Source organism: Carettochelys insculpta, chromosome 4, assembly GCF_033958435.1.
Source record: "Carettochelys insculpta isolate YL-2023 chromosome 4, ASM3395843v1, whole genome shotgun sequence".
Lineage (NCBI taxonomy): Eukaryota > Metazoa > Chordata > Testudines > Carettochelyidae > Carettochelys > Carettochelys insculpta.
The window spans coordinates 113,436,350-113,457,840 of NC_134140.1; the positions used below are offsets into that span (position 1 = coordinate 113,436,350).

General features: G+C 40.6%; 1 protein-coding gene across 7 annotated transcripts in view; it reads left to right on the forward strand.

Moving 5' to 3' along the window:
* Positions 1–21,491, forward strand: part of PPP3CA (protein phosphatase 3 catalytic subunit alpha) — a 288,298-nt gene that overhangs the window by 226,666 nt on the left and 40,141 nt on the right. For all 7 annotated transcript variants that reach the window (XM_074993513.1, XM_074993506.1, XM_074993507.1 and 4 more), the window contains exon 6: positions 2,806–2,945. In XM_074993513.1, coding sequence (XP_074849614.1) covers positions 2,806–2,945 — 140 coding nt within the window. The remainder of the gene's footprint in view (positions 1–2,805; positions 2,946–21,491) is intronic.

Sequence of the window (21,491 nt, forward strand, 5' to 3'; positions counted from 1 at the left end):
AGTTTGCACATGACATCTTTTCAGTTATACTATGAAACAAGAACAACAAGAAGTCCTGTGGCACCTTATAGACTAACAGATATTTTAGAGCATAAGCTTTCATGGGCAAAGACCCGCTTCATCAGATGCATGTTTCAGACCTGATATGAGTTAGTCTGGACCTCCCTCTGCTATTTAACATTCAGGGGTTCTGAGATCACATTTGTCTTTGTACAACACTGCAGAAGGGTCAGGCTCTGATTGCACTGTTGCTGATCCCTCTTTCTTGACCTGAAAAGAATCTGTTTCTGTTTGATCCCAGACTTCAAAGCATAATATCAGTACATGTCCATAATTCCTCAGATAGTGTTTAATGCATATGATTCACAGTGATACCAACCAACCAGTGGTCACAGGCTTTCTTAAGAGGCCTCAGTCGACATACAACCAGTTGATTAAACTGGTTATTCTTTATGCTTCATACCCCTTGTTCTTCCCTCTGGGGTGTCTGAATGCTGATTGTCATGCCTGAAGAATACTTAAGGCACTTTAATGTGTAGAAGCTTAGCCTGCTGTCAGACAGGTTTAACAGAATGAGACAGGAGGTCGGATCTTCACTAAATCGGACTGTCCCTTTAATGGTGCTGCACTGTTGTTGATGCAACAACCAGTTACTTCTAGACCAGTGCAATAGAGATTTAGAAACATGATTAGCTTATCCAGAGATCAGAAATAGGCTCCCAAAATGGGAAAAAAAACTTCCAACACTTTTAACGTCAGGTGAGATATGTTACATTTATACCTATGCTAAATGGTACTAAAGTATACCAACAAAACAAAAAGCAGTCAAGTAGCACTTTAAAGACTAGCAAGATAGTTTATTAGGTGAGCTTTCGTGGGACAGACCCACTTCTTCAGACCATAGCCACACCAGAACAGACTCAATATTTAAGGCATAGAGAACCAAAAATAGTAATCAAGGTTGACAAATCAGAAAAAAAAAAATATCAAGGTGAGCAAATCAGAGAGTAGAGGGTTGATTACTATTTTTGGTTCTCTATGGCTTAAATATTGAGTCTGTTCTGGTATGGCTATGGTCTGAAGAAGTGGATCTGTCCGTTGAAAGCTCACCTAATAAATTATTTTGTTAGTCTTTAAAGAGCTACTTTACTGCTTTTTTTGTTTTGATAGTATATAGACTAGCACGGCTTTCTCTCTCTTTTACTAAACTATGCAAACTGTATTTGTCTTGTTATAGTTTGTTTTTAAACCTCATAAAGGTTTACATAGACAAACATTGTGCTGTTTAAATTCCATAATTCCAATGTTACGCGTTTTTAGGGAGATTTCTCCCTTATAATACATACTGAAAGAAATCTTATGCCGTGTTTTATATTACAAATGTATATATGGAAAACATTTTAAATTAATATTTTCATTTTACTTCTAAAATCTAAGGATTTTTGCTTTTGTAACAGTTATTGTTGAAGAGGATTGGCAAATATTAACATTCAATTATTTCCCTTTAGGCTACTAAATAAATTGTCATAATAGCCAGGATCCCTTTGTATCAGGCTGAGAAATACACTATTTGTGGTTTTTTCACTGAAACCAATTTGTTTAAAACTTTATCTGAATTTTAATTAGTCAAAGTGAAACTGTATTGGCAATCAAAAAGTTTGATTAAACAGAAATAACCTTAACCTACAAATGTGTTGTTTTCACAGTTATAGGAGAATTGCTTAATGCTTATAGTGCAGATTAGGGTCATTAACATTTTCAGTATTTTTTTTTCTTAAACAAGTCTATTCATCATTGGCAATCAGCAGGTTTTTTTTCCATAATTATGGTGTGTGCTATTTTATTTTGATGTATTGTATTGTGGTTACAAAGGCATGAATTATTAAGCGGTCTGAAACAAGTTAGTAGTGTGGGTATGCAATGAATATTTCATGATGAGCCCATGAAAGTAGGCATGCAGAGGCCTTCGCTTATTAAAAACTTTCTGAGTGTGGAAAAAGAAAAATCACTTTATTCCTTTCAAGTATGAGTAACAAAAAATGTTTTACTAAATCATTATGCTACTTATATTGACTTTGACTTACTAGGCAGAATATTTGACAGACTTGTGGGCCTGATTTATAAATATGTGTTTATAATTTTATGCTGAAAATATCCATTTTTAATGTTTCTCCTAGTTTTTATGCTTTGTCTAATTTGCACATGACTGTATAATTTGCTAACTTTAAACACAGATTGTCTGAAAGAAAAGTTCTTAGCTGCTGCAAAATAAGGTGAAGGTAGAAGTGAATGAGACCCATGAGAGTATTGCAGGAGGAGTGTACGGTGCAGTGACATTCCCTTGGTATCTTAAAGTTTGATAAGAGGTATTTTAAATTGAAATAAACTTGTTCTGGGAGGTCTGTCATTTTCTCTTAAGTCCCTAGCTCATTTGATCAGGTTTTATGATAGATAAAACATCATACAGGTCTTACTGCAGGTCACCTGGTATTTGCCCAGAGCAGGACCTAGAGAGTCACACTTGAGTTGCACAGAATGGGGCAAAATGTATCTACTGTCCTTTTTCAAAGGCAGAGATTAGACTTGCTTAAGCTATAGGTGCCAGCTCCATCCTTATCTAAGTATCTGCCATATTAAGGGTAAAAGCCGCTGGGACCCAAGTAGATGTGGGCTCAGTTTGGCCGTCCCTGAAATATGGGGTAATCACTTGTGTTTTGTTTGTATGTTTTCTGGATACCTTTGTGTGTTTCAACTCCCTAAATAATAAAGTGTAATAGGTTAGTATTTCTGTCTGATTTTTCTTAGTTAGATCGATTCAAGGAACCACCTGCATATGGACCTATGTGTGATATCCTGTGGTCAGATCCCCTAGAGGACTTTGGAAACGAGAAGACTCAGGACCATTTTACTCACAACACAGTTAGAGGGTGTTCATACTTCTACAGGTAGGGTCGCTTCCTTATTTAACGATCCTCTACACAGATGAATTACTTTGAATCATGGGCATTGTGTGCTTGCCTGTAATCTGCACTGTTCTTCCAATGATGATAGTGTGTGTATGGGAGGACGTTCTATATTGTTGTATGGGTTTTGTTTTATTTTCAGTTATTTGCCATTGTTGAAGAGTTCTACAATTTCTGGAAATAACGTTGATTTAGAGAAGTTTTAAGGTAGGTTTGAATGACAGATGTTTGTAATTGAAAGATCTTGCCATCCACTGTGCTGAAATGATAGCTGAGAATTGATGTGAAGTGTGTGTGGCGGCTAAACTTCAGACTTACAGCTAGGAGTCTGTAGTGGTTGTGATAATTTGAGTTTGCTGCTTGGTCAACTTCAGATCTAAGCAAATAATTTATTCAGTGAATCTTGAATCTCTTTCTTTTCTTTATCTACAAGCAATTATGTTGTTTTTCTTAATTCACAAGACCTAAAAAGCATGATTTCCAGTATACTGAACTAACTCCTTAAGTTTTATCAATATGTACATTTTGTAATGATTATGATGATCAATGTGACACAGACTTTCATTAGAGACCTTACATAATGCTCTTGGGTGAACTAGTATTTAAATATTAGACACACAGACACTGTGTCCTGTAACCCTTATGCACCCCATGCCCTCTGCCTGTTGGCACCATGAGCTGCCTGGATCACACTGACCTTTTAAAATGACTCTGAAATGTTACTCTGCATTCTTAAAGGGGGTGTCAGGCAGACTAACAGCTGGTAGTTTTTGCTTTTTTTTTTTTTTTTTTTTGTTCAGATTAGAATTTTTCAAATTTTTGGCATAAAATTTCTCCCCAAAGATAAGACGTAGGTTAGCACTGAAAATTTTAAAGGTCAACTGTCTCTCTTTTGTTTTAAAGAGAGACAAATAGTGCCAGTTGATTGATTGATTGTTTTTAGCTGAGGTAGTTTGCCTACCTGAGTAGGGAGGCTCGTTCTCAACTACAGTATAAACACACACTTCTAGATCCCTTTCCTAAACCTCCTTGTGTGTTAGAAGAATGTGACCATATTCTAGCACTCAGTATCAGTTTAGTAATAGAACTAGACTTCTGGATTCTTCATTGGTGAAGATGAAAGGCCAACGGTGACACTTAGAAAGGACAATGAGTATTCTAAGACATACGTAAGCCCAATTTTCTAGATTACTGAGAAGTATTCTTTGATGATAGGAAACAATATTGTAAGATATTCACATTTATTTAGACGTATTTGCAATATGGCAATTCCAAGTGACCTTTCTGAGATTTGATTATTTTCCACGGAGAAATAGCATGAGGTAGATGATGACCTTAGCAGTTAAAGTAGCTTTTCAGCTTAATAAATCTACTATATTCAGCCAAAACCTTTGTACTTTCCGAACATTTAATCATCTTAGGAAGCGGTTTCAATGTGTATGAGAGAGTTGAAAAAGCTAACTTTTACAGTAGCCTGATAATCTTTCTTTCCACATTAATTAACTGGATGCTTTGGTGTGGTCCAGTGAATTCAAAACTGCTCAATGTTTTCCTTGAGATTTTCTAAAGTGTAAGAGATCTTAAAACCTCTTTGGCCAATATTGTCAAATGTTGGTACCTATAACTTGAGACCTAAATCCGCATATGGATATTGGTGAAAATTAGTTTCCTTTTTTTCCAGAGTTGCTGAGCAACTCAGCTCTACCTGTAAAGGGGTCATTTAATAAATATTTTTCATCCAACAGAATTTTAATTAAAGATCTTAGAAACTCTGGAAACGTGAATGGAAAGTATCTCCTGCGATAATGGAGCCACAAATACATAAAGCCCCAAAATGCTCGTTGTATTTCGCATCTTTTAAAAATCTTCTTCCTTCTCCAAAAAACAGCTACGAAAGTGATTATTTTCTTCTGTGATTTCTAAACTGTAAACTTTCTTCAGTCCCTGTCAAGTTAATACATGTTATATCAAGAGAAATCAAAGTACTGATTTAATGAGGTGTCACCTCTGCAGATTAAAGTTTCTTTTAAGCATTGTTTATATAAAAAAAAAATTGTGTCGTGGCAAGATTTCATCACCCTTACTCACACTAAAAGTACCTCCCTCTGTGAATACAGCAAGTAAAACTGACAGAATTTGGTCTTATCTTCCATATTAGAGTTCATAGTCTATATGAACCTAGTATTCAGTTTTTATAAATCTTTTCTGTACCTGTTGGTCAGTGACAAAATTTACATAATGGCATAAATATTTATGAATTCATGCTACTTGGAAGTATATACTTGTCCCTGGGGGAAGAACAATTTCCTTTTTACTTGGTAAAATATCTAAGATTATTTTGGTTAGTTTATTGTTTGTTTGGTTGGGGTTTTTTTGAGGGTAGGTCGGTACTAGGGAAATTACTTCAGATACACAATTCTAGCTATGGCATTTGCATAGCTAGAACTGACGTATCAGAATTGACTTACTTCCCTAGAGAAGTCCAAGCCTCTATAGTCTCATGTTGATATCCCTTACTCCACACAATACCATGGGGTCGACGGCTAAGCCCAGAGATGTCAGTTTTGCCACGTCTTCACCAGACACGCGAAATCGTACTTTGGAAGATCTACCACCAGTGTATTGATCTTCCTGTTAGTATAGACAAGCCCTTAGTTCGGTTTAGATTGATGGGGGAGGTATTTTGCAGTTGTCTGTAATCAGTTCCGTTGATGATCTGGTAGATTTCCTGCTTGTGCATAAGTACAGTGTCATTATCAAGTGCTACTCTGGGAAAATATAGCAAGAGATCGCCCTTGCTTAACTAAGATCTTCAGTGATCTGGACCTCGAAAAGAAGTTCTACAGAAAGAAAAGTAGGTCATATTATAAAGTATAAATATAAACAAAGAACACAAGCATATAAGGACAACATTGGAAAACCCTGGGCAAAAATTAAACAAAACTAGCTGGAGACAAATGATAACAAGTAAATATTCTAAAAAAAACATAAGAAGTAGAGAGAAGGCCAAGGCAAGGCCTGTTACTCAGTGAGGAGTGGAGGAACAATAAGAGCAAATGTGGAAATTGTAGAAGAGCTAAATGACTTCTTGTGTTTCATTTTTCACCAAAAAGGTTGTTAGCGACTGGATGTGTAGGATAATGAAAGCCAGTGAAAATGAGGTAGGCTCGGAGGCTAAAATAAGAAAAGAACAAGTTAAAATGATTTAGAAAAATTAGATGTCTAAGTAACTGGAACCTGATGACCTACGTATTAAAATACTGAAGGAGCTGACTTAGACCATATCTGTGCCAATAGAGATTATCTTAAAAAAGTTATGGAAAATAGGTGAGATTCTACAGGACTTGAAAAGGGCAAATAAAGTGCCAATCTATTAAAAAGGAAAATAAGAATAATCCAATTCTATCAGCTTAACATAAATATCTGAAAATATAACAAAGCAAACAATTAATCAATCAGTTTGCAAATACCAGAAGACAATAAGGTGGTAAGTAACAGTCATCATGGATTTGTCAAGAATCAATCATGTCAATCTGACCTAACAGCTTACTTTGACAGGGTAACAGCCTTTTGGATGGCAGGGCAGGGAGCGGTAGGTATGGTATATCTTGACTTTAATAGTGGTCTTGATGCTGTCTCACATAGAATCATAGAACACTAGAACTGGAAGGGACCTCAAGAGGTAATCGAGTCCAGTTGCCTGCCCTCTTGGCAGGACCAAACACCATCTAGATCATGGCTTCCCAAACCGGTGGGGCGTGACCCCCTGAGGGCGTGTGGAGAAATTCCAGGGGGGGCGTGAGGTGATCCAGTCCTCTCCCATCATTCTCACCACCCCAAGAAAGAGCCAGCCCTTGCTTCCAGTTCTCAGCCCCTGTCATTTCATGTGGGTGACCCGGCGTAGCCACTATAAAAAGCAGGCAGCCAGCAAAGGCTCACATGGAGTTGGCTGCCTCCTGCAAAGGTGAGTGAGTGTGGGTTGTTGGGGAGGAGATGGGTGGGGTTAGATGAGGGCCTGGCAATGCCTGGCTTTAGGGAAGGGGAGGGGCTTGAGCAGGTGGCTGGCCTTCGGCTCAGGTGGGCAGCTTATGGGCAGCTTGGGCAGCTGGTCCCAGCAGAGCCGTGGTTTGGGCAGCTGGCTCCAAAAGTGCCAGGGCTTGGGCGGCTGACCCTGGCAGCACGGGAGCTGGGTGGGTGTCCTTAGCAGCACAGAGGCTTGGGTGGGCAGGCAGCTGGCTAGCTGGGGTTGCTCCAGGCGCCCACAAGATTAGCTTGGATGGTCCGTAGTCGGTCTCCTAGGATTTCCCAAATTATGAAAAAATGCAGCAGGATCTTCACATTAAATTCATTTGTTTCTGCTGTTAAATTATGTTTTTTATTATATTTTTGTGCCAAGAAAAACTATTTGCGCTTGTTTTTAGTTTCAAATAACATTTTTATATCAAGATTTTGTGGGTTCTTTTTTTTAAAATTACTAATTGAATTTTTTGTTAAAAGGGGGTTTGGATGATGGTAAAGAAGAGGTGCGGGGACATGAGGGTTTCTCAAAAATCAAAAGGGGGGGCATGATGCCAAAAAGCTTGGGAACCACTGATCTAGGTTGTCTAACCTGCTCTTAAATATCTCCGGCAATGGAGATTCCACAGCCTCCCTAGGTAACTTATTCCAGTGTTTAACCACCCTGATAGTTAGGAAGTTTTTCCTAATGTCTAATATAAATTTTTTTTTTTTGCTGCAGTTTAAGCCCATTGCTCCTTGTCCTATCCTAAGTGGCCAAGGAGAACAATTTTTGTCCCTCCTTCTTGTAACCCTGTTTGAGGTATTTGAAAACCACTATCGTGTCCCCTCTAAATCTTCTCTTTTCTAAACTAAACAAGCCCAGTTCTTTCAGTCTTCCCTCATAGCTCATGTTTTCTAGACCTTTAATCATTCTTGTTGCTCTTCTGTGGACCTTTTCCAATTTCTCCACCTCTTTCTTGAACTTCTTGTAAACAAACTAGAGAAATGCAACCTAGACTGAGGTACTGTATGGTGGGTTGGAAAACTATTCTCAGGGAGAGTTATCAGCAGTGCACAGTCAAGCTGGAAGGTCATCTCAGGTTGGATCCTGCAGAGATCAGTCATGAGTCCAACTCTGTTCAACATTTTCATCAACATTTTAGATTTTAGATAACGGCACAGAGAGTACACTTATAAAATGTGCAGACAGTACCACGCTGGGAGAGGTTTGAAGTGCTTTGCAGAATAAGATTAAAATTCAAAATGATCTGAACAAACTGGAGAAATGATCTGAAATAAAACTGTTGAAATTTGGTAAGGATAAATGCAAAGCACTCCACTTAGCAAGGTACAGTCCGTAGCGCACATACAGAATGGGAATGGATTACCTAGAAAAGAGTACTGCAGAAAGGAATCTGGTGGTCATGGTGTATCACAAACTAAATAAACAGCAAACACCATTCTGGGCTCATCTACACTAGCCTTTTCTTCAAAGGGGGCATGGAAATTACACGGACTGGGGAATATCAGTGAGGTACTGCCATGCATATGCAGCACATCATTAGCATAATGGCAGCCATGCGAATTTCAAAGCTGCTAACTTCAGGGTGCTGACAGCCAGTCTAGGCGTGGGCACTTTGAAATATGTGCCCAACTTCGAAATTCCCTTACTCCCAAAATGAATTTTATGTAGCCAGATGACCACTTATGATGGTGATCAAGTTTCCCATGGTCCCATAAAGTTTGTTTACATCCACCAGTCCTGGTTCTCACTGTTCTCTGCTGTCATTTTGCTCTAATTTACCCCAAAATGTCTTCTTGTGTCCAGTAAGCAGTGGAAGTGCTGGTAAAGCTGCTAGATAATATTGACCTCCCATAGTCTGGCAAATATCTTGGTAGCAGTCAGGTCCCAAGAGTGCCGGATTAGGGAGGTTCAACCTCTATATAAAAGGTTGTTGGAAGCAGAAGGCAGAAAAATAATGGTCTCATTAATCAGTGAGGCTAGGATAAGATGCAGTAGGTTTAAATTTTGGCAAGAGCAGTTTTGGTTGGACATTGGGGAAAAAACTTCATAACTGTCCCGGTAGTTAGGCATTGGAATAAATTGCTGAGGGCATTTATCAAAGCTCCATCATTGGAGATTTTTAAGAGCAATTTAGAGAAATGTGTTGGGGGTGTTCTAGGTAATATTAAGTCTTGCCATAAGAGCAGGGGACTGGATTAGATGACTTCCCAAGGCGCCTTTCAGCCCCATGATCCTCTAGGAAAAAATGGACAACTTTTTTTTAAAAAGAGTGACTCCTGTGGTTAAATGGTCATGAAAATGCCACTTAGATTTTTCATCCCAAAGGGAGTAGTGCCAAGAGATACAGCAGATATTCAAGATGAGGGAATTTTTAGGACAATATAAACATTTCTCATTCTGGTCCTCACTGGCATTGCACATAACAGTATATTTAACAAATGTAGCTATTGTATCATTTACTGGATGGGGGTAGAATGTAAATGATTTTTTCTTCTCTCATCACATTGATACAAAGCCACTGAGACTGTGCATGGTCTTAGCCGTGACAATTGCCATTGAATCCTTGCCCCGCTTTTTTAATTGTCTGTGTGGCAGAGCTCTGGCAGAGAGTTCTGAGAGCTCTGTTACACTACTGTGTCTCATAAGAAGGGCCCCATCCTTTGTAAAATATATCAAATGTTTCCTACTGCAAGTGTAGATGAGTGAAATCCACTGTACCTGAGCGCATTGGTATGGAAGACTCATTTACTTCACGACTATGGAAGAGTGCACAAAGGCAGGCTGGGTCTGAGCCAACAGAAGTTATTTAGAATTTGAGCAAACATTCAGGGATTTCCTTCTTCAGTATTCATTCAACTCTACCTTCTAACTGGTTGGTTATTATTACTGTCTAATGTTTGTACTCCAGTAATGCCTAGAGGCCATTAACGTGAGTGTAGCTGGCTGCTCTTTCGTATTGGTTATTAATTTAAAAATGGCTGTCATTCATATGCTGCAAGGAACTGTAAACTTTAAAAAGCAAGCCAAGAATTCTGAACTCTTCCAGAGAGATTTGAACAAATCACTTTATGAATATTTTAATTTAAACTATCTAGTCGAAGTTGTTACCATGACACTGCTACATTACCTGAGTTGTCTTTCAAGATAAACATAACTGGGTAGATATGTGACAGCTGAAAGAGCTAAGGAGGAGGTCATTAGTAATAATTTCTGTGATTTTTCGTCTCTGACGACAGCTCATCTAACTTCAAGGGAAATCCTGTTTTAAAAAGATACTTTGTTTTTTGTTTTCGTCATCTCCCCTTTGACCCTTCGAACAATAAATTACGAAAGTAATTTATTCAGTAGAATAAGCTTCAAATTAAAATCCTGATATCATTAATGCCATTAAATATCTGTGACGCAGGTTCTCTTATCTGGTTAAATTCTACATGGCACATGACAAGGGAGCAGGGAAGAAAATCGCTCCCCTGGTTTTAGAGCTATCTGGGGCATTCAGTTTATGCCTCTTTCAAATCTGCTCTGAAATATACCTGAATGGCATTGAGTCCCATAAACTATGACAGACTCTGGATATTACTGGGTTGTAAGAATTAAATCCTGTGGGTTTGGAGATCTGAAAGTGGCTCACATAGGAGCTGTTACTATGTACTCTGATAGTTTCTAATGGCTTGAACAAGGACCATTGTGCTGGGCCAGTACGTCTCAATTTTTGTTTTTGCTTTTGTTTTTTTACAAAGTACTCCGGGGGGGCGGGAAGTACCCACAGTTTTCAGAGACGCAAACTTTTTTTTTTTTTTTTTTTTTTTTTTTTAAAACCATTGCAATGTGTTTGTTTAAACAACTTTATCATAAATGGCTGGTTGGAAGAAATTGCCTGTAGACAATAAACTTGCCATTGTATTGTAAAACCCCGAGATACTCTTGAGTTGCATATATCTTGGGTTAACTTGACTGCTGCCCCCGACAAGAGAGGGGAAACGACTTCCGCTTGTAGTAAACTCAAATTTAAATTATTCAGAATTGTAACTGGTGTGCTTTTCTTATCTCAGAAGAATTTCCACTTCCACCACTGGTGCATGGTTTTTTCATTATGGGTTTTCCCGTCTCAAACGTTTCTGTAACGGTTTCCTGTGTACCGCCATCTTCCAAATCCGCAGTTCTCTTCTTCATTTTCACAAGGAATTGGTCCATTTTAAACCCTTTCAATTGTAATCATAAATAACTAAACTAAAATTGTACAACCAGCAATTTTATCGCTACCTTCAGATAACAAGCATAATATTGCAGAGCCAGGCATTCCCAAATCCCCTTCTTCAACTTAATTCTCCCTCCCCTCCTCCAGAGCCAGACACCCCCTTACCTCCTGCTTTAAACCAGTCCCTCCCTCCACTGGTGGTAAAGCTGAGCAGTGATTGCCATGTGCACAAACCAAACCACCAATTTCCACAATTCAATCCAGCACTGGGGAGGGGGCATTTGTAGCAAGCAGTTGGAGGCTAGTTCCCAAGGTTTTCACCACAGTGCTGAACACGTGCAAAATGCAAGACAACTTCTTTGACTTATGTCTTTTGATTCCAGTGTCTGAATGTTAAAATGCTGTTAAAATCTGAGAATTCCAGATCATAGAATGTGACTTTAAAACAGTTTGTGATATGAAATTGGCTTTTCAAGAATAACAAAATCTCTCTAGCTCTCCTTTTGAGAGCATGAGAGAGAATGTTTCTGACTGTGTGAATTTGGGGGGTCATTGCTTAACTTAGCAAAACTTGCACAGTCAGTTAATCCTACAAAATGAAAGAGAGGTTAAGGTATTGGAAATAAATTAGGTCTCTTGAATTACCAGTGAAACAATTTTGAGAGGTTTATAGAGCCTTCTTTTTCATTGGTGCAATCAGTAACAAAGGGTTATACTCAACAGAAATAAATTTTCTCTTAAAGTCAAACAAAAAAAGTCAATTATACCTTAATAGCCATAGAGAGTAAAGCTCATATTAGCATGCTAAACAACAACAAAAAAATCTTCACTAAGGAAACATTGAATGTGCGTAAATTTATTCTTCTTGAAATTGATACGCTGGTGTTTAGAAGTCCATGGAAATTTAAAAATAGAAATAGGATATTATTTAGTGGAACACTGGTTTAGGAGATAGGATTCATCTTGACAAAGAGAAATAGAATCTAAAATCGAATCTGGGGTGGGGTAAAATCCTCATGATTTCTGGTGATAGGAAGTAAGCTTTTGTACTTCAGTTTACAGCCAAAGACCCTGGTAACATGGGTAGCCCTGAGACCAGCAGAAATCTAAACACATGTAAAGGTGTGCGTGTGCATGTCTGTGTATGTGTAAATTGTTTCCAGTTGGGAACTTGCACACGTGCCTATACAGCACGTTGTAGACTTTTTTCACATATTGCTCGTACCCCAAATGTCCTGAACCCTGAGCTGGAGAAGATGACACTATAAGTGAGAGGGTAGTTTCCCTATCTTTGTACTAAGGGTAGGTCTACACAGTGGTTGGGAGATGTAATTTCCAACTCAAGCAGGCATACTCACATGGCTCTGATCAAGCTAGCATGCTAAAATTAAATATGTAGCTCTGATGATACTAGCAGTTGGAGGGAGCAGATGTCTAAGTGTCAACCTGTCCAAACACACAGGAAAATACTCCTCCTTCCGCTCATGTCACAACAACTATACTTTTATTTTTAGTTCTTCAACTCAACGAGAACTAGTTTAGGCATATTGCCTTGAGTTGGAGATCACATGTCACAGCTTCTGTGTAGACGTGCCCGTGAGACAGCCAACAAATAGTCTTCTGTGATGTGAGCACTTCTCTAGCAAGTCTAATTGCTTCGACAAAGGGAGAAAGATATTTCCCCAGGCGGAACTATGTACTGACTTCTCATTGATGCAGGGGAAATGAGTCCTCAAAGTTCACCACATGAAGCTTCCCAGTAATTTTAAGGGACACTGAATTTGGTGGAAGTTTCTCGTTCAAAGGGAATGCAGGACAGGACTTTAGCAATGTATAGGCTGCAAGAAGACAAGCTTCTCTCGAGAAGCACGGTACTATATGCACAGCCGCCAAGTAGTTTAACAATACAGCAGCTCCATCACTCTGCAGGTTATTGACCTCATGGATACTGACGAGGAGCCAGATGCGGCTAATGAATGGAGAATATTTTCAGTGAATTAATTACAGCATTTTAACTCCTGTGATTGCCATTGAAATGGACAGAGGGAACCACCACTTTTGCTTTGTTTTATGTATGTTATTTTCAGTACAGTGTTTATAATGGCATATTTAATAGTAGGAGCTAAAAAATTATAAAGACAATAGACAAGAAATTATAAACAACTGCACTGATGATGAATGTTGTTCAACTGTCAAATTTTTCTACTTTAAAACCCTAGTTTTCAGGAGTCTAAATTCAGAAAAATGTCTACATTCAGGAAAAAAAATGTACACACTTGCGGCTGGTTTGAGTGGCAGCCATTCACAATTTATAGGGCTGTTAACGCACCAAATCCTATTGCATTTCAGCAATTTAACCTCTTTTATAACTGTACTGTACTCTTGGTAGACCATTTTAAGTACAAAACATGTGACTCCTTTCTGTGAAGGGAGTGAAAGGCAGAGAGGTTGTGTCTGTTTGTTTAGTAGGCCGCAAGAAATGTTCAGCTCGGACGTTGCTCATCTTGTAAGGCAGTTGGTGATTCCTGCCCGTATCACCAATTCCTTGTGTACTAAACTGAAAATTTATATCAGTGTTTCCCTTGAGGAGACCTGAAAGGAGATGATGGATAAGTTGTCACCGTGTGATTTTTTTTTTTTTTTTCACTCTGTCGTCTATGTGCAAAATCATGGGAGACTGATCATATATTGCTGTGGAGCCTAAGAGAAATCAAGAAGCCCTTATCAGATTAAGTATTGACCAGGAGAGTGTGATGGATTTTTGAAATTATGATGGTGAATACATGAGTCCTGTTGTCAGATTTGCTTCACGGTGGCCTTAATGTTTTGCAGTTAGGGACCTATGCCTCACAACCGACACTATGAAGTAGGTAAATAGTAAGTATCCTTATACTAGAGGTGGAAGAAGATATTATATTTACATGTAATATCTCATAGGAGTCCTGTTAAGCCTGAATAAATGTTTAACTGCTATGTAATGGCAAAATATTATTTTAAGCCAGTCATTGTCACAGGCAGGAGGAAAACACTCGTGTTGCAAGCTGCTACTTGTGTGCTGATTTCTTATTCAGGTGTCCTCTAGAGCATTACTGCCTCTTCCTTAGTTTTCTTCTGTATAACCACATTTTATTTTGAGTAACCCTGGTAAAACCACAGCTGTTTTAGGGGTTCAAGTAAGCTGAATTTAATCCTCATATATTTAGCAACCCAACACAATTTTATGATGAATATTTCACCCGGCTGTAGTGTTAGCCAACTGCTTCCTGCCCCTACTTACCGCAGAGTGCTGTGCTCGTACCAGAACCCTCAGCAATGACCTACTCCTGCAATATAATGCACCTGGGTGGAGCAATGTGGCAGAGGCCCAAAAGGTTGAGTAATTTCGGTTTGGTTCCTCCTGAGTATCTCACATTTCAATATTGGAGTCAGTGATTATAATGCTCTTCTTTGACCCTGTCCTTCCCATCACCTCGTGGTTATTTTTCTAAGCATTTTTATTCCTTATCCTGCTGTGGAATTAAGGGTTAGCAAGAATTAAGAGTGACAAAAACTGGAAAATGGAATTACTATGGAGGCAGAGTGTTCCCTTTTTAGTAGTACTTTGTTTTTCCAGTGGTACCATTGAAGGGTTTACTTGAGTTTGCTAAAAATAAGTATATAAAGTTTATTCTGTAAATTTGGTCTCCCTTATTTTTGTTTATAGTAATTATAGACAGCAACAAAGGGTCACTTTTATGAAAAATAGTGACAGCATCCATTGCCTTTTTTAAACCCTGTTTCCTGGAATTATTTTTGTTTTGATTTAATGCAGTAGTAAATATGTAGGTTTGCATATTGACAGTTAAGACAAAAAGCAAAGAGGTGCTGAATATCGCTTCTCTTCCATAGATTAAAAGATTAATAGCAAAAGAGATGGAGTCGAAAAGCATATTGTTTCATTGAAATATAATCATGTTTCTGTGATATTACATATTATACATGTATGTATGTAAATCAATACTGAAACTTTCTCCCATTCTCACACTATTATGTCTTGGAACATATTTTTATTTAGGAGTTTTGTTTAGAAAAGAATATATTGTTTCCATGTGCGACAAATTTTTCTTAAGTCTAGTGAAAATTCCATCACTTTTAGAGCATTTAAATTATGTAAAAAGTTTTATATTGAAAAGGATGCAGTTTGATCTCTCAAGTGGCATCTCTGTCCAGCTGGTGAGTTTTGCATCATTCAGGCTGCTGGACATATTCTTGTAGAGTTATAATTACAAGAGAGGTAATCGGACCTTATTGGGTTTTGTGGTATTTTATAAAGGTTAATGAAAAGTCTAATTTATATTACAGTGTATCAAATTCCCTGTACTCCAAGGAGTTATTCATTCTGTTGTTGTGGTTGGAAATGTAATGATAGTAGAATAGTTTGTTAGACAGAAAACCTAGAATGAATTTTTTTCCAATGATTCATCATAGTATTTAAAACCACAACAGTCTCCAGATTTAAGTCTTTGAAATACAGATATACTTTTCTTTATTCCTCTCAAAAGTACGCAAGGGGAAATCATAATCTTTGCCAGACCAAAATAGAATTATGAAAGATGTGTCGAGCTCACCTGCTCAAAAGTATTAATCTTCAAGTGTATGGAAAGCCCATATTAGCTCTATGTTGTTTGTTCCAAAAAGTTGGTATTCCTCAGCTGCATAGCTTCCAAGGTAACGTGATGGACTGAGCATGTCATCCATCCTCATAACATGACCTGGCTGGTGAAGCTGGTCATAAGCATTGCTTCCATGCCCATGGTGCCAGATAGCTTAAGGGCCTCTGTGTTTGGAATTTTTGTCTGACCAATTCACGTGGGCAAGCTGCCTGAAACAGCACATATGGACCCGGTCAAATTTTGAAATGTGTTTTGATATATGATTGATTGTCTCTGAACCAGGATAGTCAGTGCAACTGCCTGGCAAACATTCCTATGAAAAGTAGCAGTCAAACACCACAGTCATTCTGTAAGTGTTTGGTCAGTCTTCCGAAGGCAGTGCTGACTGTGGCGAAATTGAGTAGTCACAGCATCATCAATGTTTTTGCAAGAGGACAGCACACTTCCAAGGGAGCAGAGCTTGTCAGCAGCCTTAAGGACAGTATCAGCAGTAGCAATCGCTGGAGAGCTGGGCTCTTTTGAAAAAGACTAAGATGTAACCTCTGTCTTCTTGAAGCTCACAGTAATGTAATATATTAACTTAGCTTCTAATTCAGGGGGTTTGTTCATGAAGTAATGTCTTACTAAAAGTAATTACTAGCAATAGAAGGATGGCAGAATTGGGCCTATTGTTATTCCATACAGAAATCTGTGAGCTGTAATGGCCTGTCAGATTTTTAAAGCTATTTAAGCACCTAAAAATACAGATAGGCCATTTTAAAATTGCCTGACGCCCAATTAATAGCATCTAGGTGCCCAAATATCTTTAAAATCTGCCCCCCTGGGTCTTCATCCAAAACCAATATTTTACTTTTAACACCTTGAGTGAGCTGGTGTGTATAACAGTAAGATGACAGATTTTAATTCCATTTAAAGACTACTCTTTTCTTTATGCCCCCCCCCCCCAAAAAAAAAAAACCCCTAATTGGCTGTAGTGAGTGTAAACTGCATCAGACATGGAGGTATAGAGACCACCCAAATAAAGATTCATTACTTGCCTCCTTATTCAAGCAAATCTACAACTGACTGCATAAGAAGTTGACTAAATAACAGCTGCAAGATTTGGCTTTAAATTGCTTTCCAGAATGTTTGCATGACTTTACTCTCCCAAGTTCATATATTTTGAGACCTATTCTTAGCATTATCAGATTATTTATAAATGAATTTCAGTACATGAATTGTACTCAGTTAATACATATATAAAGCCAGCTTCTGCTAACTGTAGTCAGATGAAACAGTAGTAAAATTTGTGGGACTACTTGCAGACTGAAGAACTAATCCATGTGAGTAACAGTGGCAGAATTTGGTCCTCTATAGTTTATATTTTTCAAGTACAATACAAATATTAAGTGGTTCCCTAAACAACAGGAAGCCAACTATTGGAAAGTGAATAATAGAAAGTAAGGTTCTAACACATGTATTTCCAGTTTATGAAAAATTCTAAACTTTTACAAATCTATTTGATTAAAACTGACATTTTTCCACAGAATGTCACACGCACAAAATTATGAACCATTTGCATTGTATATGTCACTTCTAGTTAAATTTTATGAAAAGGCTAGTTCTTCATCCAGAGGGATGAAAAAGTCAGTACAAAAAAAGGTACAGCTTTATTTTCAAGAAGCTTAGGATCTTTTATGGCTGTTTGAAAACAGGATTGCTAGCATGCTTCATACGCTTTAGCTTCCAACAAAATGGTAGTTAAAGCCACATATTTGTCTGTCTTCATTCCTTTACATAGACTTAAGAGGACTGTGGAAGAACTGAAAGATAGTTACCCATATTGCCACTCCATGAATTTACTGATGGACTAACACCACCTTTCGAGGAGTAGTAATTTATTTAAACTCCTCCTTTTTTGAATATTGAATTCCTAAATCTCTGCTTGCATGCCATGTTTAAAAACGTAGACAGTTTAGATTTTTGACAGCACTACTTGATATCTGTGATGTGCCAGTTTTATGTAAACATAGAAATTTAGAAAGAATGGGTATAAATAATTAGAAAATGGAAAAGAACATAATTTATTTGTTAAAATTGAATCAGCAGAAAAACATCTATTTTTCTTACTCCAGCTCCTTTAATTAAACATATCCAGTTAAAGTGGAAGCAGTTGTTACTGATGCTTTCAGTATTTCAGATTGTAGCATCAAATGAGGTGTTTGAGATAAGTTCTGGCTTAACCACCCTTAAATCCAAGGAACTCTCTTTCCTCTTAATGAGTACAGAATGTGATAGGATTGGTACAAGCTTCTCCTCGCTCTCCTGCCAATTTGTCTCCTGATTTTTGGAGAGCATCCATCACTGAGAGTTAATTGGCATTCTCAATGAGCGTTTCAGGCCCAACCAATCTGTGCAAATGGTTTTCCCAGGACTAGTCAGTACTGGAAACTACAGTAGGGGGCTGTCGAAGTTGTTTCCATTTGGCCCACTAAGCAGTGCTTTCAACTGTTTCTGATAGTTGTTTGATTTGTGCTGATCAACTACAAAAGAAAGTCCATAATCCTGCACCATCCTCTGTAGAGAGAGACTCCTCTGCCGCCCATAAGGAACAAGTTGCAGAATTAAGGCTCCTCTCTCTTTTCAAATCTCTTGAAAAGCTTATATTATCTGTTTCTGACTTCTAACATATTTAGGTAATTTTTTTCCCTAAAGCTACAAATATTAGCCTGGATGCGTCAGACTGACTCTTGACGCGTCAGACTGACTCTTGACATTGAAGCGTTGGTTGGCTTACTTTTTTTTTTGTATCATAATTTTATTCCAAAAATGATACTCATTGTAATGTGTAAGTTTTTTAAAGCTATGTTACTGTAATGCTCGCCATTTATTTTGTTAGTTCATGACAGCTGGGAGACGGGGCCCATATGTAACTGTGTGTCAGAGCCAAAGAAATATGCGGCTGGCCTGCCCTGGTAGATGTATGAAAAAAATAAATATGAAGTCACAGCAGTAAGTCCAAGATAGCCTAGCCTGCCTGCATGAAAATTCAGTCTGTTAGGGGAAGTAGGCTGCCAGACTGTACGTGAATGGACTCAAAGGAAAGCCAGAGAATCTGTAATCTGCACCTGAAGGAAGAGCATTCAGGGTCCCTGCTAGGTTTTATGGTCGGTAGTAGAAGACCTCGCCTACACTTCAGATTTAGCATGGCATAATTTCATAACCCAGGAGTACAAAAAATCTACACATCTGAGCACCCATTGTTATGCTGAACTAGCGTCTGATACAGCTACAGCTAGGAGGAAGGGAAAATGCATCCTTCCACCTAGTTGCCATGGCTTGGGAAAGTGGTGTTTTTACCCTGCTGGACAAGGCTTTTCCATTGTATAGACTTCGACTACGCTACAGGACTATTGCTACAGGACTATTGCTATTGCCAGCATCATCCCCTATTGTAGACATGGGCAAGGTTTTGTCGGATTTGCCATTTCGTTAGTCCTGATCCATACCTGTCCTGACTCTCAGGTTTCCCAGGCCCAGAAAATAAAGGTGTTCTGCTGAGGGGGTAGGTGATAATTGTTCACTGCTAGAGGGCCTCCCATTCCTCCATGCCTGTGGTATCATTGGAGGAGGCTTCTTGCTTCCTGCCCAGGGTCATCAAAATCATCTGAAGCTGGGGGGGTGCCATCCTTGAATACAGAGCCACCGTGTGAGGGTGCACAGGGAGTCACATGCGCATGCCAACACACACACACTAGTGTTGGGCCCCCCAGCATTCTACATCAGCACAGATCTGCTTCCACAGGAAGAGGCAGGTGGGGCACAACATGTGTGAAGGGTGGGGCATGAGAGGGGGCAGGTCACATGACACGTATCACATGAGAGGGGGCAGGTCACATGACACCACCAAGGCCTACAGGATGGACACGCCACCGCGAGACCCAGGGGATGGGCCCCGTGGACTCCCCGCTCCTGGCGGCTTTCTGGTGGTAGGCAGAGGTGGCTGAGGAGCAACTCCGCTTTGACCAGGAGGAGTCTGCCTGGTGCTGGGCGGCGTGGCAGGAATTCATGGGCATGTTCCGGGACGTAGCTGGGTTGCTCCAGGAGGCTGTCGCCCAGCTTCCACCCCTCCAATGACCCCCCTGCTCACCTGCGCCACCTGTCATGCCACCTGCTGCCCCACCTGCCAGGCCCCCAGGACCGGAGCCCACTGGGGCTAAAGGCCAGCTGGTGGAGACATCCCGGCCATACCTGCTGGTCCTCCCAGCCACGCTGGGAACCGCAGATGTGGGGAGGGACACACACCCACCGGGGGTCGTGCCCCTCTACCCCACCCCAGATTGATGGGCTGACAGCCGAGCCATCTGCTGCCCTCCCATTTGCATATAGTTGTCCCCCTTTGTATATTGGTTCCAGTTTTTGTTGTGCACATAAGACAGTTTACCAGTATTCAATAATCCACAGTTTTATTTTCCACAGAACCTGAGAATTGCTTGTTGGTGGGGTGCTGTGGGGACAGTGAGCGGGAGGCCCTCCAGGGAATGCCAGGGAGTTGCTCTGGGGTCCCCCTGATCAAAATGGGCCTACAGGGCTTCGCGGACCCATACCCCCTTGCGGTGGGCCTGGTGACTGGGTGCAATAGCCAGCTGCGGGGAGCCTGTGCCAATTTCGACTGCCCACCCCTGGATGAAGGCCTCCGCTTGCTCTGAACAATGTTGCGAAGCATGCAGCACATGCCCACAACCCGGGGGATGTTCTGGAGGCCGACATCCAGGCGGGCGAGGAGGCACTGCCACCGGCCCATCAGGCGGCCGAAGGTCCTCTCCACCACCTGGCGGGCGTGGTTCAGTCAGGCATTGTAGCGCTCCTGGCTGGCAGTGAGGTGGCTGGTGTACAGACGCATGAGCCAGCGCTGGAGGGGGTAGGCTGCGTCTACCACGAGGCAGAGGGGCATGGTGGTGTCCCCCAGAGAGATCTTGGTCCCTGACTCCAGCCAGCAGCACAGGCCTGAGTTCCTAAAAACGCAGGCATCGTGTGTACAGTCGGGCCAGCCCACGTAGACATCCTGGAAGCAGCCCCAGCTGTCCACCATGGCCTGCAGGACCACGGACTGGTAGCCCCTCCAGTTGATGTAACTTCCGTTGTTGTGTTCCGGGATGTGGATGGGGATGTGAGTCCCGTCTAGGGCCCCGAAGCAGTTCGGGAACCCCATGGCAGCAAATTTGGGGACCTAGACGTAGCCATCACCAACCTGGATGACCCTCTGGAGCACTATGGCACTGAGTACACAGACCACTTCTGGGGAGGGGACACAAGTGCCCATGAGGGTGTGCAGGGTGCCCCAGGCCCCCCCACCCAGCCTCTCTCCCTGACCTCCCCAGGCACCCCCCTGCATCCCTCCCTCCCCAGGCCTCTACCTGGCCCCTTCCCCACCCTCCTCAGCCCCATACCCGGGCCCCCCTCCCCAGCGCACCACCCCTTAGTGGGTGCATGCCCAGGCCTCCTTACCTCCATGACGACAGCCCCGACCATGGCCTTTTCCACTCCAAACTGGTGTCCCACGGAGCAGTAGCTGTCTGGAGTGGCCAGCTTCCAGACAGCTTTTGCGGCCCTCTTCTCAAGGGGGAGGGCGCGCCGCATCTGGGTGTCCTGGTGCCTCAGTGAAGGGGTGAACC